The 18,818-nt window shown below is 37.4% G+C and overlaps 1 protein-coding gene across 2 annotated transcripts in view; it reads right to left on the bottom strand.

Moving 5' to 3' along the window:
- Positions 1-7,410, bottom strand: part of LOC136876255 (uncharacterized) — a 145,305-nt gene extending 137,895 nt beyond the window's left edge. For both annotated transcript variants that reach the window (XM_067150057.2, XM_067150058.2), the window contains exon 1: positions 7,057-7,410. In XM_067150057.2, coding sequence (XP_067006158.2) covers positions 7,057-7,085 — 29 coding nt within the window. In that variant the 5' untranslated portion in view covers positions 7,086-7,410. The remainder of the gene's footprint in view (positions 1-7,056) is intronic.
- Between the last annotated feature and the right edge of the window lie 11,408 nt (positions 7,411-18,818).

Here is an 18,818-nt window from a genome sequence, read left to right as displayed (position 1 = left end):
GCTGACTCTCAGCAGACAGTGCTGAGTGGCAGACTCATGGATCAATGAGACAACACACACACGGTTCATCATCGGAACGGTGGACATTCACAGGGAGCCGAAATTCCACTGTGGGCAAGACATACAGAAGAACCATGGCTCAATGGAAGGATCGTACGCTTTGACGGACTCTCGTTCGCAGCTCATATGAAAATGATTCCCACTCACATTCACTGTCCTCTTCCTACAGGGAGATTTAAGATTATAGTGGGATTTATTTGCAGCATTGAAAAGATAGTCAAAACTTAATTCCAAAGTAAGGCAGTAAGTATGTAGGCTATTAGGTTGTTCTATTTATTTGTTTAATAAATCTTGGTATTATAATTTAGTTGACATTAGACAATTTCCAGTAATTCAACTTGGTTCTCTAGCCTACCCTACGACTATGTGTCATCCTCATCATCACTGTTTTATATTGGGAAGAACCGCTCAGTTTGTATGTCGCATCATTCACTTTACATAAAATCAGCTTCATGGTCCGTATCGCACTTCAATAGATTCACAATTAACATCACGTATTCAGAGGGATCTTAAAAAACTATTAAAAAGCACGTCTTTCTTGTTTAATGAACATGATGTGCAAACATTAATAAATATGAACCCTAGACTCCCGACTGCGAGAGCACTACCGAAATTACATAAACAGGGAGAACCGATTAGACCTATCATAAATTTCAAAAATAGCCCCATTTTCAAAACTTCTAGATTTATACATAATTTCTTATCAAGTAAATACGTATTTCATTGTAAAACACCCATCAAAAACTCAGTGGATTTTTGCAATCTAGTTAAAGATTTTAAACTTGGATCATCTCACACGACATGTTCGTTTGACATAACCAACATGTATACAAACATTCCAATAGAAGACACTATCAGAATCATTAAGAAGAATTTAACGAAGAACAAATTAGTAAGCATACCAGAAATTGAAGATTTTATTAATGTTTTAAAATTCGTGTTAAATCAAAATTATTTTACATTTAATAATAAAATTTACCGACAAAAAGGACTCTCAATGGGAGCCCCAGCATCAGGAATATTGGCTAATATATACTTAGACTATTTGGAACACACGAAAATTATTAATCAAATAGAGGGTTTGGATTTTTGGACACGTTATGTGGACGATGTTTACGCTATAATAGATAACAGACTCACCGATAGCAAGAAAGTTTTAAATATACTGAATAATTTGGATTCCAATATAAAATTCACTGTAGAAGAAGAAGTTGAAAGATCACTGAATTTTCTGGACATAGTCACAACAAGAGAAGAAAAAGGATTTTCTTTCAAAATACACAGAAAATCCACTTTCACACTGACCACTATAAAGAACAACTCGTTACACCCTGAGACACAGAAAAGATCAGCATATTATAGTTACGTTAACAGAGCGTTTAGTATTCCTTTATCCAAATCTGAAAGGAATAAAGAACTGTTGTTTATCCGACAACAAGCCCTCTTGAATGGTTTCAACAATAACATGATTGATAAAATAATTAATAAATTTTCGGAGAAGCAACAATCTAAATTAGCAGTCGAACCTAGTAAAACTGAAAAATATATCAAGTTCACATATAATAATCCAAACATTCATGTAATAACAAATTTATTTAAGAGAAAAAATTTTAAAATTGCATTTTCCACCAATAACAACATGAAACATAGTATTTTCAACCATGATACAATAAATCTCTCGGAAAAAGATAAATTTTTTGATTCCGGAATATATAAACTCACATGCTTTGAATGTAAGAATACATACATAGGACAATCTGGCCGCAATTTTAAAGTTAGATATTTGGAACATGTGAATGCTGAAAAACATAGAAGATTCTCAGCAATGGGATCACACATGACTGCCACAGGTCATAAATTTACCAACATAGAACAAGACCTGACCATCATAAAAAAGTTAAAAAAGGGCAGCTTAATGAACACATATGAAGACCTGTACATTCATCTAGACCAACTTGTAAAGAAAAATGATAACCTTAATGAGGCTGTAGAATATAAGAATCCATTATATTATCAAATTCTAGTATATTTGAAAATGCTTGAGAAGGATCACGAAAAAAGAATTGGAATTTCTCCTCCTACAGATAGCCCTACAACTTATTCCTCCTCAGTTGAAGCTATAGGTGACAGCAAGGAAGTTCTTGACACACCTATATCCCCCGCTCCTCCACCTCCTCAGGTGCAAGAGCAAGGAAGAACGCATCATCAATATTACACCCGGCGCAAAACTGTGAAAGAATGACAGGAGTTACTGCTCCAAAGGAAAGCAGGCTTAATAAGATTTGACAACTAGGAATTAGTTATATCTTCATCTACATTAATAATAAGAGCCGCACTGTGATATCAAGATTTCTTCATTTCGATAATTACTTGTAAATTGTATAATTTTTAATTTATAAATTGATCTTTTTTCATGAATTATTAAGAAAAGAATATTTATTAGGACAATTTCTCTATGGAATATTGTACAAGTGTTTCCTTGACGACTGCTTTCTATTGTAGAAATAATTTATATATTTTCTCTTGAGTTATTTGTTTGTTTTAATCTTGTCAATCTTATGTTAATTTTAAGGACACTTCTTCTAAAGCATTACTTTGTCAATTTTATACATTTTTCATCTAAACAGTGTTATGTGGCTGAAGATGTTGATAATATACGAAACATGTACCACTTTTGACCATTAAAAATTGCCTTAAGCAATCATTGTATCGACTAGGTGGAAAATAAATACTTAATTGTGAATCATTCACTTTAGCCATCCTTATCACATATTCCACCTTTACAATACAATTTGAGTCTTTATTAATAGACAACATTAAAATTGATACACGTTTCATCCCTAGCACAGAACTGTACTCTGCAAAACGTAAAGAATTTCACCTTATTTTCTTGACACCGCATAAGCCCAAAAGCCTATACAGTATCATGTCTATAAGTAAGGGCCATGAAAGCATCAATGGCAAGTTGAGAGATGTTGTTAACTGTTTTAAAAGAAATGTTTACATTATATTTCTAAAAAATGTTTGTGATTTCATATCCATTATTGTGACTGTATGTGAATAGTACATAGTTGTTCTCTTTCTTTTTAGGCTCTTTAATCAGTGTTGTCGCAGGTTTCTTTGCAATTTTCCTAATAATTTTATTGATATATTGCTTATTGAAACCATTCTTTTTAGCTATAAAATGAATGATATTCACTTTTACTTTTTGTTCGATGTTTTTCGGACAGGGGTATCCCAAATGTTCAGTGAACTGAGTTGTAAAAAAAAGGGTCCTTGTTTGAGCCTCTGGATGAACCGAGTCTCGTTTGACGTTAACTGTTTGAGTAGACTTTCCAAATATTTTGATTGTGAGTTTATCTGACAATTTTTTGATAGTAAGATCTAAAATATTCAATGAATTATTGCGTCCAAATTCAGAAGTAAATTTGATTTGTGTATCGATACTATTCAGTTGTTGGAGTACTTCTTCGTTTGTGACGTTGTGGTCGATAATTGCCACGGCATCATCTATGTATCACGTCCAAAAAAATTATGCCTTTTATTTAAGATCGTTGTTCTTACTATTTTCTAAACTATCCATGGATATTTCGGCCATAATTCCCGATGGTGATGCCCCCTTTGGAAGTCCATTTTGTTTATAAATTTGACCACTGAATTCAAAATAATTATTAGAAGCCACAAAAACTAATATTTCAATAAACTCTGTTATTTCCTGTTTACTTAGCCTGCTATGTTTAAGTAGGTTGTTTTTAACTATGTTGTAGGTTTTTTTCTTTATCTTTTAGGAAACATATTAGTGAAATCAAACGAATGCATCTTGTGATTCAGTTGTATGTCTAGTTACTTGATCAGTTTACAAAATTCTATTGAATTCTTAATGGGCTTGTTACTTTGGAAGTTAAAGTATTTTTTCTAAAAATTGATAAATAAACTTGGAAGATTTATAAGCAGAGCTATTTTTTTAATTTACAAATGTTCTAATAGGTATATCTTGTTTGTGAACTTTCAGTAGTGCCCTAGTTTTAGGAACGCCCGGATTCACATCAATCACTTTTTGATAAAGTCTTCTGTCAAAAATAATCATGGATGGTTTGAATAGTTGTTTAAGGTTGCTTTGTATGTTACTAGTTGGATCCTTGTTGGCTACTTTACATGAGTTGTCACAAAACACTTTTCCGTCTTTTGAATATAAGATTCTCTACTGATAACTGTTGTATTACCCTTATCGGCTTTTGTTACAATAAGGTCATTATCTTTTTTTAAATATTTTTTTGTGATCTAATTTCTTTATTCTGGATTTGGGGGAGTAGTTGACGCAATTTTAGTTCACAAATTAGACAACTTTTTCCTGATATTGAATCTTATTTCATCCTGGTTTTCAATGGCTACTTTTTAATAGCATTTTCTGCTTCTCCTGTGATCGTGACTGCATCTTTAAATTTAAAATGATCAGACCAGCTCAATTTGGGACATCTTTCCAAGACATTCATTTCTAATTCTTCAAATTGGTTATTCTCTTCAAACAGAGATCAAACTTCTTTAGATTTTTCTTTTAGAAGTTAGAGCTTGGATTTCTTTTTTTGTTCAAAGTGCTTTTTTTCTTTTTAGCCTAACTTACTTATTTTGCTAGTAAAGCTATTTGCAAACGATTTCCACTCTAAAGGGACTAATGACAAAGGACCAACCACATTTTCTTCATATAACCTAGAATTGAGTAGCCTAAAGTTTTTTTCCTAATAACTTAAAAATCTGATTTCATTCTTGATCCATAATGTGCACCACCAGCCATGATTATTATGTTATTTATGATCTACTTTCTTTGTCATGTAAGTGACAGAACTTCGGCAGCCATCAGAAGCATTTACGATATTTCGGATCCCACAAGACTATCCTTAAGCACGGCCATGAGTTTATTTTTCGTTTAAAATACTTCCAGTTCTAACATACGGGCTGGAACTTATCTGGGAACACCTAACAGTATCTGACCTCCGAGTCATTGAAAATGCCAAAACTAGATTTCTGAAAAGAACACTAGGGATTTCCAAGACGTCACCCTCAAGATTAGAATACATACTAGCAAATACAGCAGAGATAATACGCGACACTTACGGATTTCGCCTTGCTAAAATGGGAGACAGTTCGACGGTGGCACTACTAGTGACTTGACCTGAACAAATCTAGACTGCTGACATCGATTTCCTCCTACTATATTTCTCAAAGTGATTCTGGCAATACTTCAAAGTTCAAAGCACCGACTGAACAAATAAAATATTCAAACCTTCTACATTACCGCTAGATGTAAATATTTCATGGCTTAAGGGAAAGAAAAAATTTTCACAACTAGGCCTATGTAGAAGGTTCAGCATACTATTTGGCAAGATTCGTTAAGACTTTAGAAAGGCGTGTAATGGAGCCCTTCGAAGTGCTTTAGACCAATTAAAACAGGAAAATAACTGCATTAAATTATCTGTAAATACTTACATGTCTTGATATACTACTGCATATTTTTCTAAATGAAAAACTAGTATGACAATGAAACTGCACACCCAAGCTGTAGCAGTACATACATACATACATTATCATTATAGACTGTTATGCCTTTCAGCGTTCAGTCTGCAAGCCTCTGAGAATTTACTAAACGTCGCCACAATCCTCGATTTGCAACTAGTGTTGTGGCCTCATTTAGTTCTATACCTCTTATCTTTAAATCGTTAGAAACCGAGTCTAACCATCGTCGTCTTGGTCTCCCTCTACTTCTCTTACCCTATATAACAGAGTCCATTATTCTCCTAGGTAACCTATCCTCCTCCATTTGCCTCACATGACCCCACCACCGAAGCTGGTTTATGCGTACAGCTTCATCCAAAGAGTTCATTACTAAATTGGCCTTTATCTCCTCATTCCGAGTACCCTCCTGCCATTGTTCCCACCTGTTTGTACCAGCAATCATTCTTGCAACTTTCATGTCTGTTACTTCTAACTTATGAATAAGATATCCTGAGTCCACCCAGCTTTCGCTTCCGTAAAGCAAAGTTGGTCTGAAAACAGACCGATGTAAAGATAGTTTCGTCTGGGAGCTGACTTCCTTCTTACAGAATACTGCTGATCGCAACTGCGAGCTCACTGCATTAGCTTTACTACACCTTGATTCAATCTCACTTACTATATTACCATCCTGGGAGAACACACAACCTAAATACCTGAAATTATCGACCTGTTCTAGCTTTGTATCACCAATCTGGCATTCAATTCTGTTGAATTTCTTACCTACTGACATCAATTTAGTCTTCGAGAGGCTTATTTTCATACCATACTCATTGCACCTATTTTCAAGTTCCAAGATATTAGACTGCAGGCTTTCGGCACAGTCTGCCATTAAGACCAAGTCGTCAGCATAGGCCAAACTGCTTACTACATTTCCACCTAACTGAATCCCTCCCTGCCATTTTATACCTTTCAGCAGATGATCCATGTAAACTACGAACAGCAAAGGTGAAAGATTACAGCCTTGTCTAACTCCTGTAAGTACCCTGAACCAAGAACTCATTCTACCATCAATTCTCACTGAAGCCCAATTGTCAACATAAATGCCTTTGATTGATTTTAATAATCTACCTTTAATTCCATAGTCCCCCAGTATGGCGAACATCTTTTCCCTCGGTACCCTGTCATATGCTTTCTCTAGATCTACGAAACATAAACACAACTGCAGTATACTAGAATTATTGTGGTGTGTTAGCTTAAACACTTCTAAGTAATCCATTACATGCATGTTCATCTGCAATTTTTCATTTCAAGAGTGAGCCTGAAACTTATTTCTGTTATCACTGCAACCCTGCCCCCCCCCCCACACACACACATATATCAACAGAAAAACCCGCTCTTACAACACATTTGAAAAATGGGCTAATGCATCCTGAACTTGGTATTAAAGTCAAGTTTCACAGTGCTAATTTGGCCAGAAATTACTAGTAAATATAAATGGATACTTACGTAAGCATCGGCCTCTGACGAATCGACATGATTATGGAAGGTTTTTAATCCTTTTAAACAATGAAACATATAATGGAGCGGTTACTCAAATCCTATACCGTTCTATACTACTGTCAAAAACTGCCCAGTCTAGTCATCCACCCTGCTTGCAAAATTTACAGCACGGGTATGACAACATACGAAAATGACAATTCGCTATGGAAGAAATACGAGACGCACTTCTAAAGATAAACATTGGTTGAATAATTGTAACAGAATGATTCGAAAACACAACTCATTAATACAGGAATCGTTCGCACACAATACGTGTGTACACACCACATAACACCAAGGTTAGGTACACAACACTCTCTATAGTTGTAGTTGTCAGTAATTCTCCAATGAAAATCCATATCAGAGAGAAATTACCACATAAGCTCATAATCGCAAAGCAAGGAGTAATTACAGAATTGCGTCAGTAACTAACAACAAAACCAATGAATCCTGTGATCTACTGTTCAGATTTATGAAAAGGAGAACTCTAAATGCGGTAAAAAAAATATCTCAATGACGGTATTCAGGAAAACATCAGACATCCAAAAGGTAAATTCTTTGTAATCTTCATAGACTTCAGAAATACATTTGATCTGCTGAACAAATATATAGGCCTACTCCTTTTAAAAGTAGCCGATGTGATAGGAAAAGACAACCCACTAACTACTTCAATCAACAACATCCTGGCGTCCAAGTGACAGTACATGACAGCAAGACATATCCAGCAAACATAACACAAAAAATGGAGTTCTCCAAGGTGATCCTCTAAGCTCCATCTTATTCAACATTGCCTTGATAGACATCGTAATGATCAATCACGAAACCTCCGTTAAAATAGAATTGTACACTGACGACATGATTATAGGGTCAAACAACAGGGAAGAAGTATAGAATATAATAGATATACCCGAAGACTGCCATTAAAAAATGCTTGGAAATTAACACAAATAAGACAGTCCACAGTCCAGATGGTATCTTAGAAAAGGAGGAAGAATCGCGGCCAATGACAGACTACAGTGTGGAAAGGAGTTTGAGGTCGTGAGCTCATATAAATATATGGGTATCAAACTTCAAATTTCAGCTAATTCTTACAAATGTCATGTAAGTGACAGAACTTCGGCAGCCATCAGAAGCATTTACGATATTTCGGATCCCACAAGACTATCCTTAAGCACGGCCATGAGTTTATTTTTCGTTTAAAATACTTCCAGTTCTAACATACGGGCTGGAACTTATCTGGGAACACCTAACAGTATCTGACCTCCGAGTCATTGAAAATGCCAAAACTAGATTTCTGAAAAGAACACTAGGGATTTCCAAGACGTCACCCTCAAGATTAGAATACATACTAGCAAATACAGCAGAGATAATACGCGACACTTACGGATTTCGCCTTGCTAAAATGGGAGACAGTTCGACGGTGGCACTACTAGTGACTTGACCTGAACAAATCGCGCTAAATTCAAATATCAATGGAAATGTATGTACGGAAATGGATAAATAAATTACGTCTTGAAAGAAAGTGTTATTGAGATATTAACTCGAAGTTGCTAAAGCAATTCTGGATAAATGAATGAAGAATTATTTAAAAGGTTATTATTCAAGGACTGAAATTAGACATATAAACAAGAAGTGAAATGGACTGGTGTGAAATGGTTTGATCTTTCATTTATGCATTACTTTTTTAGCTTTAGCATTCCTGCCTGAACTCTTACGGTTGGATTTGTCTTTTTTCTCATTTAAAAACATTGTATCATCACATTAAGACACTTGCCAATAAAAATATCGGCACATTCCTTACACATATGATGCAATAAATTAACATTTAATAATAATAATAATAATGTTTTTTGTTTTATGTCCCACTAACGACTCTTTTACGGTTTTCGGAAACGCCGAGGTACCGGAATTTAGTCCCGCAAGAGTTCTTTTACGTGCCAATAAATCTACCGACACGAGGCTGACATATTTGAGCACCTTCAAATACCACCGGACTGAGCCAGGATCGAACCTGCCAAGTTGGGGTCAGAAGGCCAGCGCCTTAACCGTCTGAGCCACTCAGCCCGACGAATTAACATGTAATAGCTGGACAATTTTCCTCCTAACATGAAGCCTACTAACAGAAAGATAATCTATAAAATCCCGACTTTAATTTGAGAAGAGGGATAAAGAAAGAAAAGTATGAAAATGTTGTAGATGGTGATGCTTTAAGGAATATTTACGTACAATTAGAGCAAAAATGTAACATACCCTTGGCTGTATTGTCGAGGATTTATAAAGTCCCTGGCCTGGAAATGATCTGAACAGATCTTATAATTCTTATATAAGCGTAACGTCCCTTCTTCCTTGTACACCTTATCCAAATCGCTTCTGTGACATTTCAAAACCCACAGATCACACCTACAACAACACATCGGTATTCAAGGTTAACTGCTGCACTATAGAATAAAATATGCTTATTACATTTTGTGCCAGTTAAAATATGGGTCGAGCAGGTCAGAAGATTATGAAGTACTATAAAAATCTCTGTCACTGGAAGAATATATATGCGAACACAATGTTACTTACATGTTCTTGTCACGAGGGAACCTGAAGAACGACCGCGCATTTCTCTACTTCATACCTTTCCCCTCATGTTGATAGGAGATATCAAGGAATGACACACACTACTGTTTATTTATGTCAACTCACTGAAAACGCATAAAGAACACCAAAAACTTCACACAAAAATACACGTGCTCTGATGAGAGAATCAGTACTGTTCAGGTCTATCCGCTAGAGTGAGCTCCAGTAGCTGTCCCTCGATATCTCGCTCAGTGTCGCTTATTATCTCTACTGTATTTGATACTAGCCTCTGATACATTTTAGTGAAAGATCTACGAATCAGAATGCAGCTTCCATCTACAAAGCAGGAACAAGAGCTTCTTCAAATTAGACAGAAGAAACGAGAGGACATTGACCTGGAAAATTACTCGACAGATGCAATGCTCAACCATAGCTGGTCTGGACCAAACAATGATATGCGGAGTGCTCTAAAAAGGTTGGCAATACATGGCTTTCATCAAAAGCTATGTAGTCAGCAGTGAATCATGCCCCGTTTGAGCAGTGCGTTTTTAAGTTGTGTGAAGGCCATTGTGAGCCCTACAATTTCAACAAATGCACTAACCGAGGAAATTCCTTTATGGACTACTGTGCTTGAGTTGGTAACACATTTGAAATTTAACTTAATATGACAAGGTTGGCAGCAGGGAGAGATGTCTGGAATAGAGTTTGGATGTGTGTTTGCTGACGTGTATAAGTGCCTGTTTTTGTTCAGAATAAATAGTGAAAATGAATGATTTCAACGGGGTGTTTGGAATTTTCACTTGGTGAACGTAACATTTACTGGCGACCGTGACAGAACCACATTAATAAAAGAAGATTCCCGTCAAAAGCTATGTAGTCGGCAGGGATATCATGCTCCGTCTGAGCAGTGCGTTTGTAAGTGGTGTGAGGGCCATTGTGAGCCCTACAATTTCAATAAATGCACTAACCGAGGAAATTCCCTTATGGACTGCTGTGGTTGAGTTGGTAACATATTTGAAATTTAATTTAATATGACAAGGTTGGCAGCAGAGAGAGAAGTCTGCACAAATACAGTAGAGACAATAGGTGACACTTACGGATTTAGCCTTGCTAAAATGGGAGACAATTCGACGGTAGCGCTCCTAGTGACTTGACCGGAAAAGTAGCCCTAAATTCAAATATCAATGGAAATGTATATACGGAAATGGATAAATAAATTACGTCTAGAAAGAAAATGTTATTGAGATATTAACTTTGAAGTTGCTAAAGCAATTCTGGATAAATGAATGAAGAATTGTTTTAAAGGTTATTATTCAAAGACTGAAATTAGACATATAAACAAGAAGTGAAATGAACTGCTTTGAAATGGCTTGATCTTTCATTTATGCATTACTTTTTTAGCTTTAGCATTCCTGTCTGAACTCTTACGGTTAGATTTTAAAAACATTGTATCATCACATTAAGACACTTGTCAGTAAAAATATCGGAACATTCCTTACACATATGATGCAATGAATTAACATTTAATAGTTGGACAATTTTCCTCTTAACATGAAGCCTACTAACAGGAAGAAAATCTATAAAAACCCGGCTTTAATCTGAGAAGAGGGATAAAAGAAAGAAAAGTATGAAAATGTTGTCGATAATGTTGCTTTGAGGAATATTTACGTACAATTAGATTAAAAATTTAACATACCCTTGACTGTATAGTCGAGGATTTTTAAAGTCGCTGGCCTGGAAATGATCTGAACAGATCTTATAATTCTTATATAAGCGTAACGTCCCTTATCTTATCCAAATCACTCATGCGATATTTCAAAACCCACAGATCACACCTACAAAAACATATCGGTATTGAAGGTTAACTGCTGCACTATACAATAAAATATGCGTATAACATTTTAAGCCAGTTAAAACATGGGTCGAGCAGATCAGAAAATTATGAAGTACTATAAAAACCTCTGTCATTGGAAGAATAAATATGCAAACACAATATTACTTACATTTTCTTTGTGAACATGTACTTGGGGCTGAACGCCTGTTATGTTCAAGAATACAATACAATACTTACATTTTCTTGTCACGAGGGAACCTGAAGAACGACCGCGCATTCTTCTCTACTTCGTAGTTACTGCAGCAAAACACAGCACATACCTTTCCCCTCATGTTGAGAGGAGATATCAAGGAATGACACACGCAACTATTTAATTATGTCAACTAAACTGAAAACGCATAAATAACACCATAAACTTCACACAAAAATACACGTGCTCTTATGAGAGAATCAGTACTGTTCAGGTCTATCCACTAGAGTGAGCTCCAGTAGCTGTCCCTCGATATCTCGCTCAGTGTCGCGTATTGTCTCTACTGTATTTGGTCTGGAATAGAGTTTGGATGTGTGTTGGTTGACGTGTATAAGTGCCTGATTTTCTTCAGAATAAATAGTGAAAATGTATTATTTCAACGGGGTGTTTGGAAATTTCAATTGGTGAACCTAACATTTACTGGCGACCGTGACAGGACAACATTAAAAAGAACAATCTCATGAAGGAAGAAGATGGAAAACCTCACAAAAGCAAGGACCGTAAATCAGCGGTAATTTACACGTGTATGAAACGAGGTTATGTCTTCGTTACAAGACGGTGAACAAGACGCGGAATAAATTCAGGTACAGATAGAAATCCTCCAAGAAAGGTATGATACTATCGCTAATTTAGATGGATTAGTATTTCAACAGATGGTAGATGATAATTGTGAGGTTGATCAAATAGCAGATGAGGAAGAATCAACTGATGAATATAGGCGTAAATTCTTCAGCTGTAGGGCTAAAGCAACAAGATTTTTGAACACCGCTGTGCCGGTTTCCCCTCCCCAAAGTGTAGTAAATGAAAATATAACTGAAAGAACGAAATACAGGCTTCCGAAAATAGAAATGAAGAAGTTTCCTGGGTAAATAATTGACTGGTTATATTTTTGGAGTCAGTTCCGTAAAACACACGAAAATGAGGACATGGGGGAGAAAGGTAAATTCCAATATCTCATTGAAGCTATGATAGAAGGTTCTAGAGCGTACGAATTAGTCACAAGTTTCCCTCGACTGCCGACAATTGTCATAAAGCGACAGACAGCCTTCAAGCTCGATTTGGTAGGGAGGACTTACAGGTAGAAGTTTACGTTCATGAACAACAGAAGCTAGTTTTAACCAAAGACTTTAATATTACTTATCTAGACTCGCAGAGCGCGCTGGTGCTACGCGGAGAATTGAATATCTTAGCACATCGCCATGTTGTGGGCACTTCAATTTCGAATGAATGGTTAACACGTGGCAATGTTTACAGTTCCTGTTTGATGACGAATTGAATGCTGTAGCACACATGTTGTATTACTAAACAGCGGTGATTATTCTGGTAGTGGACTGTAGTTTGGTTAAGCACGTGATAAGACCATAGGGCCAAGTCATTCACCAATATTACACGTAATGAAACTTTAATTACAATTGTACATGATTAACAAAATACATAGAAACTATTTACACGTTAAACAATAAACTGAAATGCCTGGATGGCTATTGATTAAGTTGGAGGCCATGTGGCCGTGAATGCATGTCTCGCCGACATGTTGTCTAGTTCCAGCCTGTCTCGTTTTCTTGCCGGAAACCAGATGCATTCTGGACACTCAATAGAGACGCGGACAAGAGCGCGCTCTGTATAAATTTTCTGAGAGGACGGAACATTCTCCCCTCTGTTGATTGCATTCAATCAAGACAAAATACAGTTTCAATGAAAATAACACTAACATAAAACAAAATATCATCAGAATACAAATACATAATAATAAATGTTGCACTTAAATGAACGTCAATCACTAATTAACATAGATAAAATGAAACAGAACTGTACACTGGTGTGCAGGCTGATGCATTGTTTGTTTTGTTCACAGCTGCACAATGAGAGTTTTTGAATTGTTCATTTTGTTAAATGACTGTACAATATAACTACAAATACAACTTTATACACCAATCAACTAACTGACACTGTAAGGAATCATATTGTCATTTAAAAGAAAACACTACTCGATGGGAAGGGGACACAACTTCACTATTGGTCTCTTGAAAATTCCATGAGCAGTTTTTATGGTGACTGCTCGCACAAGTCCATCGAGACCTGGGTGAAGTTCCTCAACCACACCTAGTCTCCACTGAAGCGGGGGTAAATTGTCCTCCTTGATAACCACCACTGCTCCAAGTTGTATACAAGGTTGCTGGGAGGCCCACTTTGGCCTGTTTTGTAGTTGGGTTAAGTATTCCTTATGCCATCTGGTCCAAAAGTGTTGCACCATTTGCTGCAACCGTTTCCATGCTGAAAGTTTATTGCTGGGTACAAGTGTCAGATTGGATTCAGGAATGGAATTCAAACTGCTTCCAGTAAGAAAATGACCTGGAGTCAAGGGTTGAGGGTCAGTCGGATCTGAGGATAGGACTGTAAGTGGACGTGAATTTAAACAGGCTTCAATTTGTGTGAGCACAGTACTAAGCTCTTCAAATGTTAATGATGAGTTTCCAACAACTCGATGCAAATGATATTTAACTGACTTGATGCCAGCTTCCCATAATCCTCCAAAATGGGGTGAACGAGGTGGAATGTAATGCCAGTTGATACCCTTGTTTGCCAGATTGCTTACAACTTCCTCTTGATGCTGCGGTGATGCCATGAATTGGTGAAGATCCTTTAATTCTCTATCGGCTCCAATAAACGTAGTAGCATTGTCACTGTAGATATCTGCGGGCTTTCCTCTTCTGGCTATGAAACGGCGAAGTGCGGCTAAGAAGGCATCTGTAGTAAGACTGCTGACTACTTCCAAATGTACAGCCTTTGTCGTGAAGCAAACAAATAGTGCGATGTATGCCTTGATACGGACATTGCTCCTCTTGTTAATTGGGCGAAGTAGAATGGGACCTCCATAATCAATGCCACAAACACTGAATGGACGTGCTGGTTGAACTCTATGCTCAGGATAGTCAGCCATGAGTTGATGACTAGTTACGCCTTTCAATTTGTAACATGTTACGCATTTGTGCACTTGCTGTCTGGCTACATTTCTGCCATTCAGAATCCAATAACGTTGACGAAGGGTTGCTAACAACAATTCTGGTCCTGCATGAGCTTGTTGTAAGTGTTCATGTTTGACAATTAGAGTCGTCAGGTGATGTTTTGATGGTAACAGTATTGGATGTTTGGATGAAAACGGAATCGATGCATTCTTCAACCTGCCTCCGACCCTTAGAATATTGTTGTGTAAGAAGGGACATAGGTTCCTTATCTGGCTCTTCTTAGAGACTACGCCTCCGTTTTTCAGGTCTCCAATCTCTTCTGAGAAGGCTGCATTTTGTGCAATACGAATGCAGACTTCTAATGAATGTTCCAATTCTTCAACATTTAAAGGCCCAATTTTCTTGTCCCTGGCATGCTTAGTGTTATGCAAAAATCTGTAACAATAAGCTATTACTCGTTGCAGTCTTATTAATGATGAGAATTTCTCAATAATAGTTTCAGCTTGTGTCACTACTAATAGTGTGGATGATTGTCGCTGCTCTGCTATGGCGAGCGAATCCTCAACATTGTTGTTCTGCGGCCAATTTAACTCAGAAGTGGACAACCAGGCGGGTCCTGACCACCAAATGGTTGAGTTTTGCAGATCTGCTGGTCTGACGCCTCGAGAAATCAAGTCCGCTGGATTATCTTGTGATGGTACATGATGCCAGTCACTAGTGTTCGTTGACTGTTGAATGTGAGCTACCCTATTTGCTACAAAGGTCTTCCAACGTGATGCTGGTGATGCTAACCATGACAGTACGATAGTGGAGTCTGTCCATAAATGTGTTTCATTAATGGCCAAGTTTAAGACTGGCATGGTTTTGTGTACCAACTGAGCTAATAATGCTGCACCGAGAAGTTCTAGACGAGGAAGAGTGACTCGTTTAACCGGAGCTACGCGCGATTTAGAGCATAGCAGTTTGACTGATACTTCACCCTCCTGATTCACTGACCGAAGGTAGATGCATGCGCCATAAGCTCGCTCGGAAGCGTCTGAAAATCCATGAACTTGAATATTTGCCAAGTCACCCTCAATTAATACGTGGCGTTCTACTTGTATATTGTCAATGTGTGCTAGCTGCATTTGTAATTTTGCCCAGTCTGATGCTAATGGATCTGGCAGTGGGTCGTCCCAGTGAAGTTGATGTAACCATAAGTCCTGCAAAAATATCTTGTATAGTATCACTAATGGACTGATCAATCCTAATGGGTCAAATATAGATGCTACAACTGACGTAGTGGTGCGTTTAGTAATGTTACTGTTCCCTGGAATGTGTTTGATTCTGTTTGCCACTAAGAATTTGTCTGACGTAGGATGCCATGATAATCCTAAAGCTTGTATGGTGTCATCATTATCAAACTGGAAAGGTAAATTAATTTCTCTGTCTTCAGGTGGAACAGCGGCAAGTATAGCTTGATGATTTGAGCACCATTTCCTGATGGGAAAACCACCTTTATTGAGTAAGGCTATGAGTTCACTTTGCAATTTTAATGCTTCAGCGATGTTGGACGCACCACACAGGGCATCGTCAACATAAAAATCCCTTTGTAAAACCGTTGATGCCAGTGGAAATGAAGTTGCTTCATCTTCTGCCAATTGTTTGAGGCACTGTGTTGCCAAATATGGAGCTGAAGCTGTACCATACGTGACAGTCAATAGTTCGTAAGTCTTGATAGCTGTTTGTGGCGATTCCCTCCAAATAATTCTTTGCAACTGCGTGTCATTTTCATGAACCCGAACTTGTCTGTACATTTTCGTGATGTCTCCCGTAAATGCAATGTTGTGTGTCCTGAATCTCAACACAATGGAATAAAGGTCTTGTTGTATAGTAGGCCCTACTAACAATGTATCATTAAGCGACACTCCAGTAGTAGTTTTGGCTGATGCGTCAAAAACTACTCTGACTGATGTAGTTGTGCTTTGTTTAAATACTGCGTGGTGTGGCAAGTAATAATGTTCAGAATCATTTGTTGCATGTAGGCCTACCTCCCTCATGTGAGATAACTGTTCATACTCGGACATGAAGTTTGCATACTGTTCATGCAATACTGGATTTTTCTTGAATTTTGCTTCCAGTTGTTGAAATCGCTGTGTTGCCATATCACGAGAATTGCCCAAGGGTGATCGAGTTTCTTTACGAGGTAACCTGACAACGAATCTTCCTTCAGGAGTGCGTGTGGTGTTTTCCTTGAAGTGCTGTAAACACTGTTGTTCATCCTGAGTTTTAGGTTTAGTGTGCAATTCTTCTATTTCCCAAAATTTACGAAGTTGCGTGTCGAGTTGATCTTCCTTTTTGACAAAGAGAGAAGTGACTGTGTTGCATGCAGGATGGCTGTTTGACTGAGGGCATTTACCAGAAATTATCCAACCCAGATGAGTGTCCTGCAATACCGGGTAATCACCTGCACGTTTTTTCCCATCTGTCTTTAAAATGTTAAAGAACATCTCTGCACCAATGATTAAATCTACCTTGCCTGGACTGTAGAATTTAGGATCTGCTAGTGTGATGTCATTAGGTAGGTCCCACGATTTGTAGTCTAACTCCATGGAAGGCATTTCTCCTGTGATGGCAGGAACCACTAAACAATTTATGTTAGTGTTAAAATCTGATGTTGTGGACTGGAGGTGAATATCCACACTGTGTTTCAGAGTTGATGAAGAATTGTTAATGCCTACAATAGAAGTGGTGTCTTCTTTACATTTTAAATTTAGTCTGCTGACAGTGTCTGTAGTAATGAGATGAGTCTGACTGCCGCTGTCCAAGAGTCCTCGAACCTTGCGAAATTTACCACTGTGATCCTTGATTTTGACAATAACTGTGGATAACAACACATATGGTTTGTTTCGAGTACATGGATGTTCATTCTTGGTAGTTGTGTGAACGCTGGCAAATACCACCTTGTTGTTAGAAGTAGTTTCATTAGTTGTACTAGACTTGTGATTTTCAAGATGTAGTAATGTGTTGTGGGCCTTGTTGCATTTGCGACAGTGACTGGATGTACACTCTGATGTTTTATGTGATGCTCTAAGACAATTTAAACAGAGTTTGTTGTCACGAGCATATTGAATGCGATTTGACACTGTTAACTTGAGAAATGCTTCACATGCAAAAAGTCCTGGTGTATGACCTTGTTTACAATAAGAGCACTGATTGTTAATGCATGCAACATGTGTATAGGACGACGGTTTTTTCTTGTGTGAGCTTTCTTTACTACCGCGCACCTTGCCTTGACTGACAGATGTTTGCATGCTTTCAAGGACTTGGCAGCGATGTTCAATGTAAGATGTTAATTGTTTGAGGGAGGAATTTTTGTTGGCGTTTGCTTCTAGTTCCCAGCCCCTCCTGGTTTCATAATCAAGATGCTCAACAATATGTTGTGATAATATTACTTCTTCGAGAGGAGTATCTAATTTCAATGCTTTAAGTGCTTGTAAGTTGCTTGAGAATGTGCCGATGAACTGCCTGAGGTCTTCAGCGGTTTCATTCTCCACTGTTGCAATGTTTAAGATTTCTCTAACATGCTTTGCTGCTATCAGTCTCTTGTTTTGAAACCGATCACATAATAGGTTCCAAGCTACCGTATAGTTTGTTTCAGTAGTTGGAAGGTTCTGAATTAATGCTTTAGCTGAACCTTGAACTGCTCCTAGTAAATAGTGAAATTTCTGAATGGTTGCTAGACTGGAATTTTCATGCACCAATAGTTTGAAATTATCTTCAAACGACATCCAATCTTCATAGTTACCACTAAACATGGGTAGTTTAATCGCGGGTAATTTGATGTTGATATTTTCATGCGACGAATTGGAAGTGTTACTTCTGATACTACCGGCATTTTCGTGTTGGTCTGGCGACAATAATACCTGCATTTTTGCCTTCAAACTGTACACAATGTCATCTACTTCATCTCTATCTACCCCATGATCTCGTTTACTATCCTCCACCTCAAGCTGCGATTGAACTAAATCGTATTTGCTTTCTAAATCAATAAGTGCATCATATCTAACCCTAATGTCTGCTAGGTTTTGAGTAGTGTCGTACTTTTCGACGAAAGTTTTGATTTTTGTGATTC

Source organism: Anabrus simplex, chromosome 6, assembly GCF_040414725.1.
Source record: "Anabrus simplex isolate iqAnaSimp1 chromosome 6, ASM4041472v1, whole genome shotgun sequence".
In the NCBI taxonomy this organism is placed as follows: domain Eukaryota; kingdom Metazoa; phylum Arthropoda; class Insecta; order Orthoptera; family Tettigoniidae; genus Anabrus; species Anabrus simplex.
Note: the sequence above shows the minus strand (reverse complement) of the source record. Positions and strands in the feature narration are given on the sequence as shown.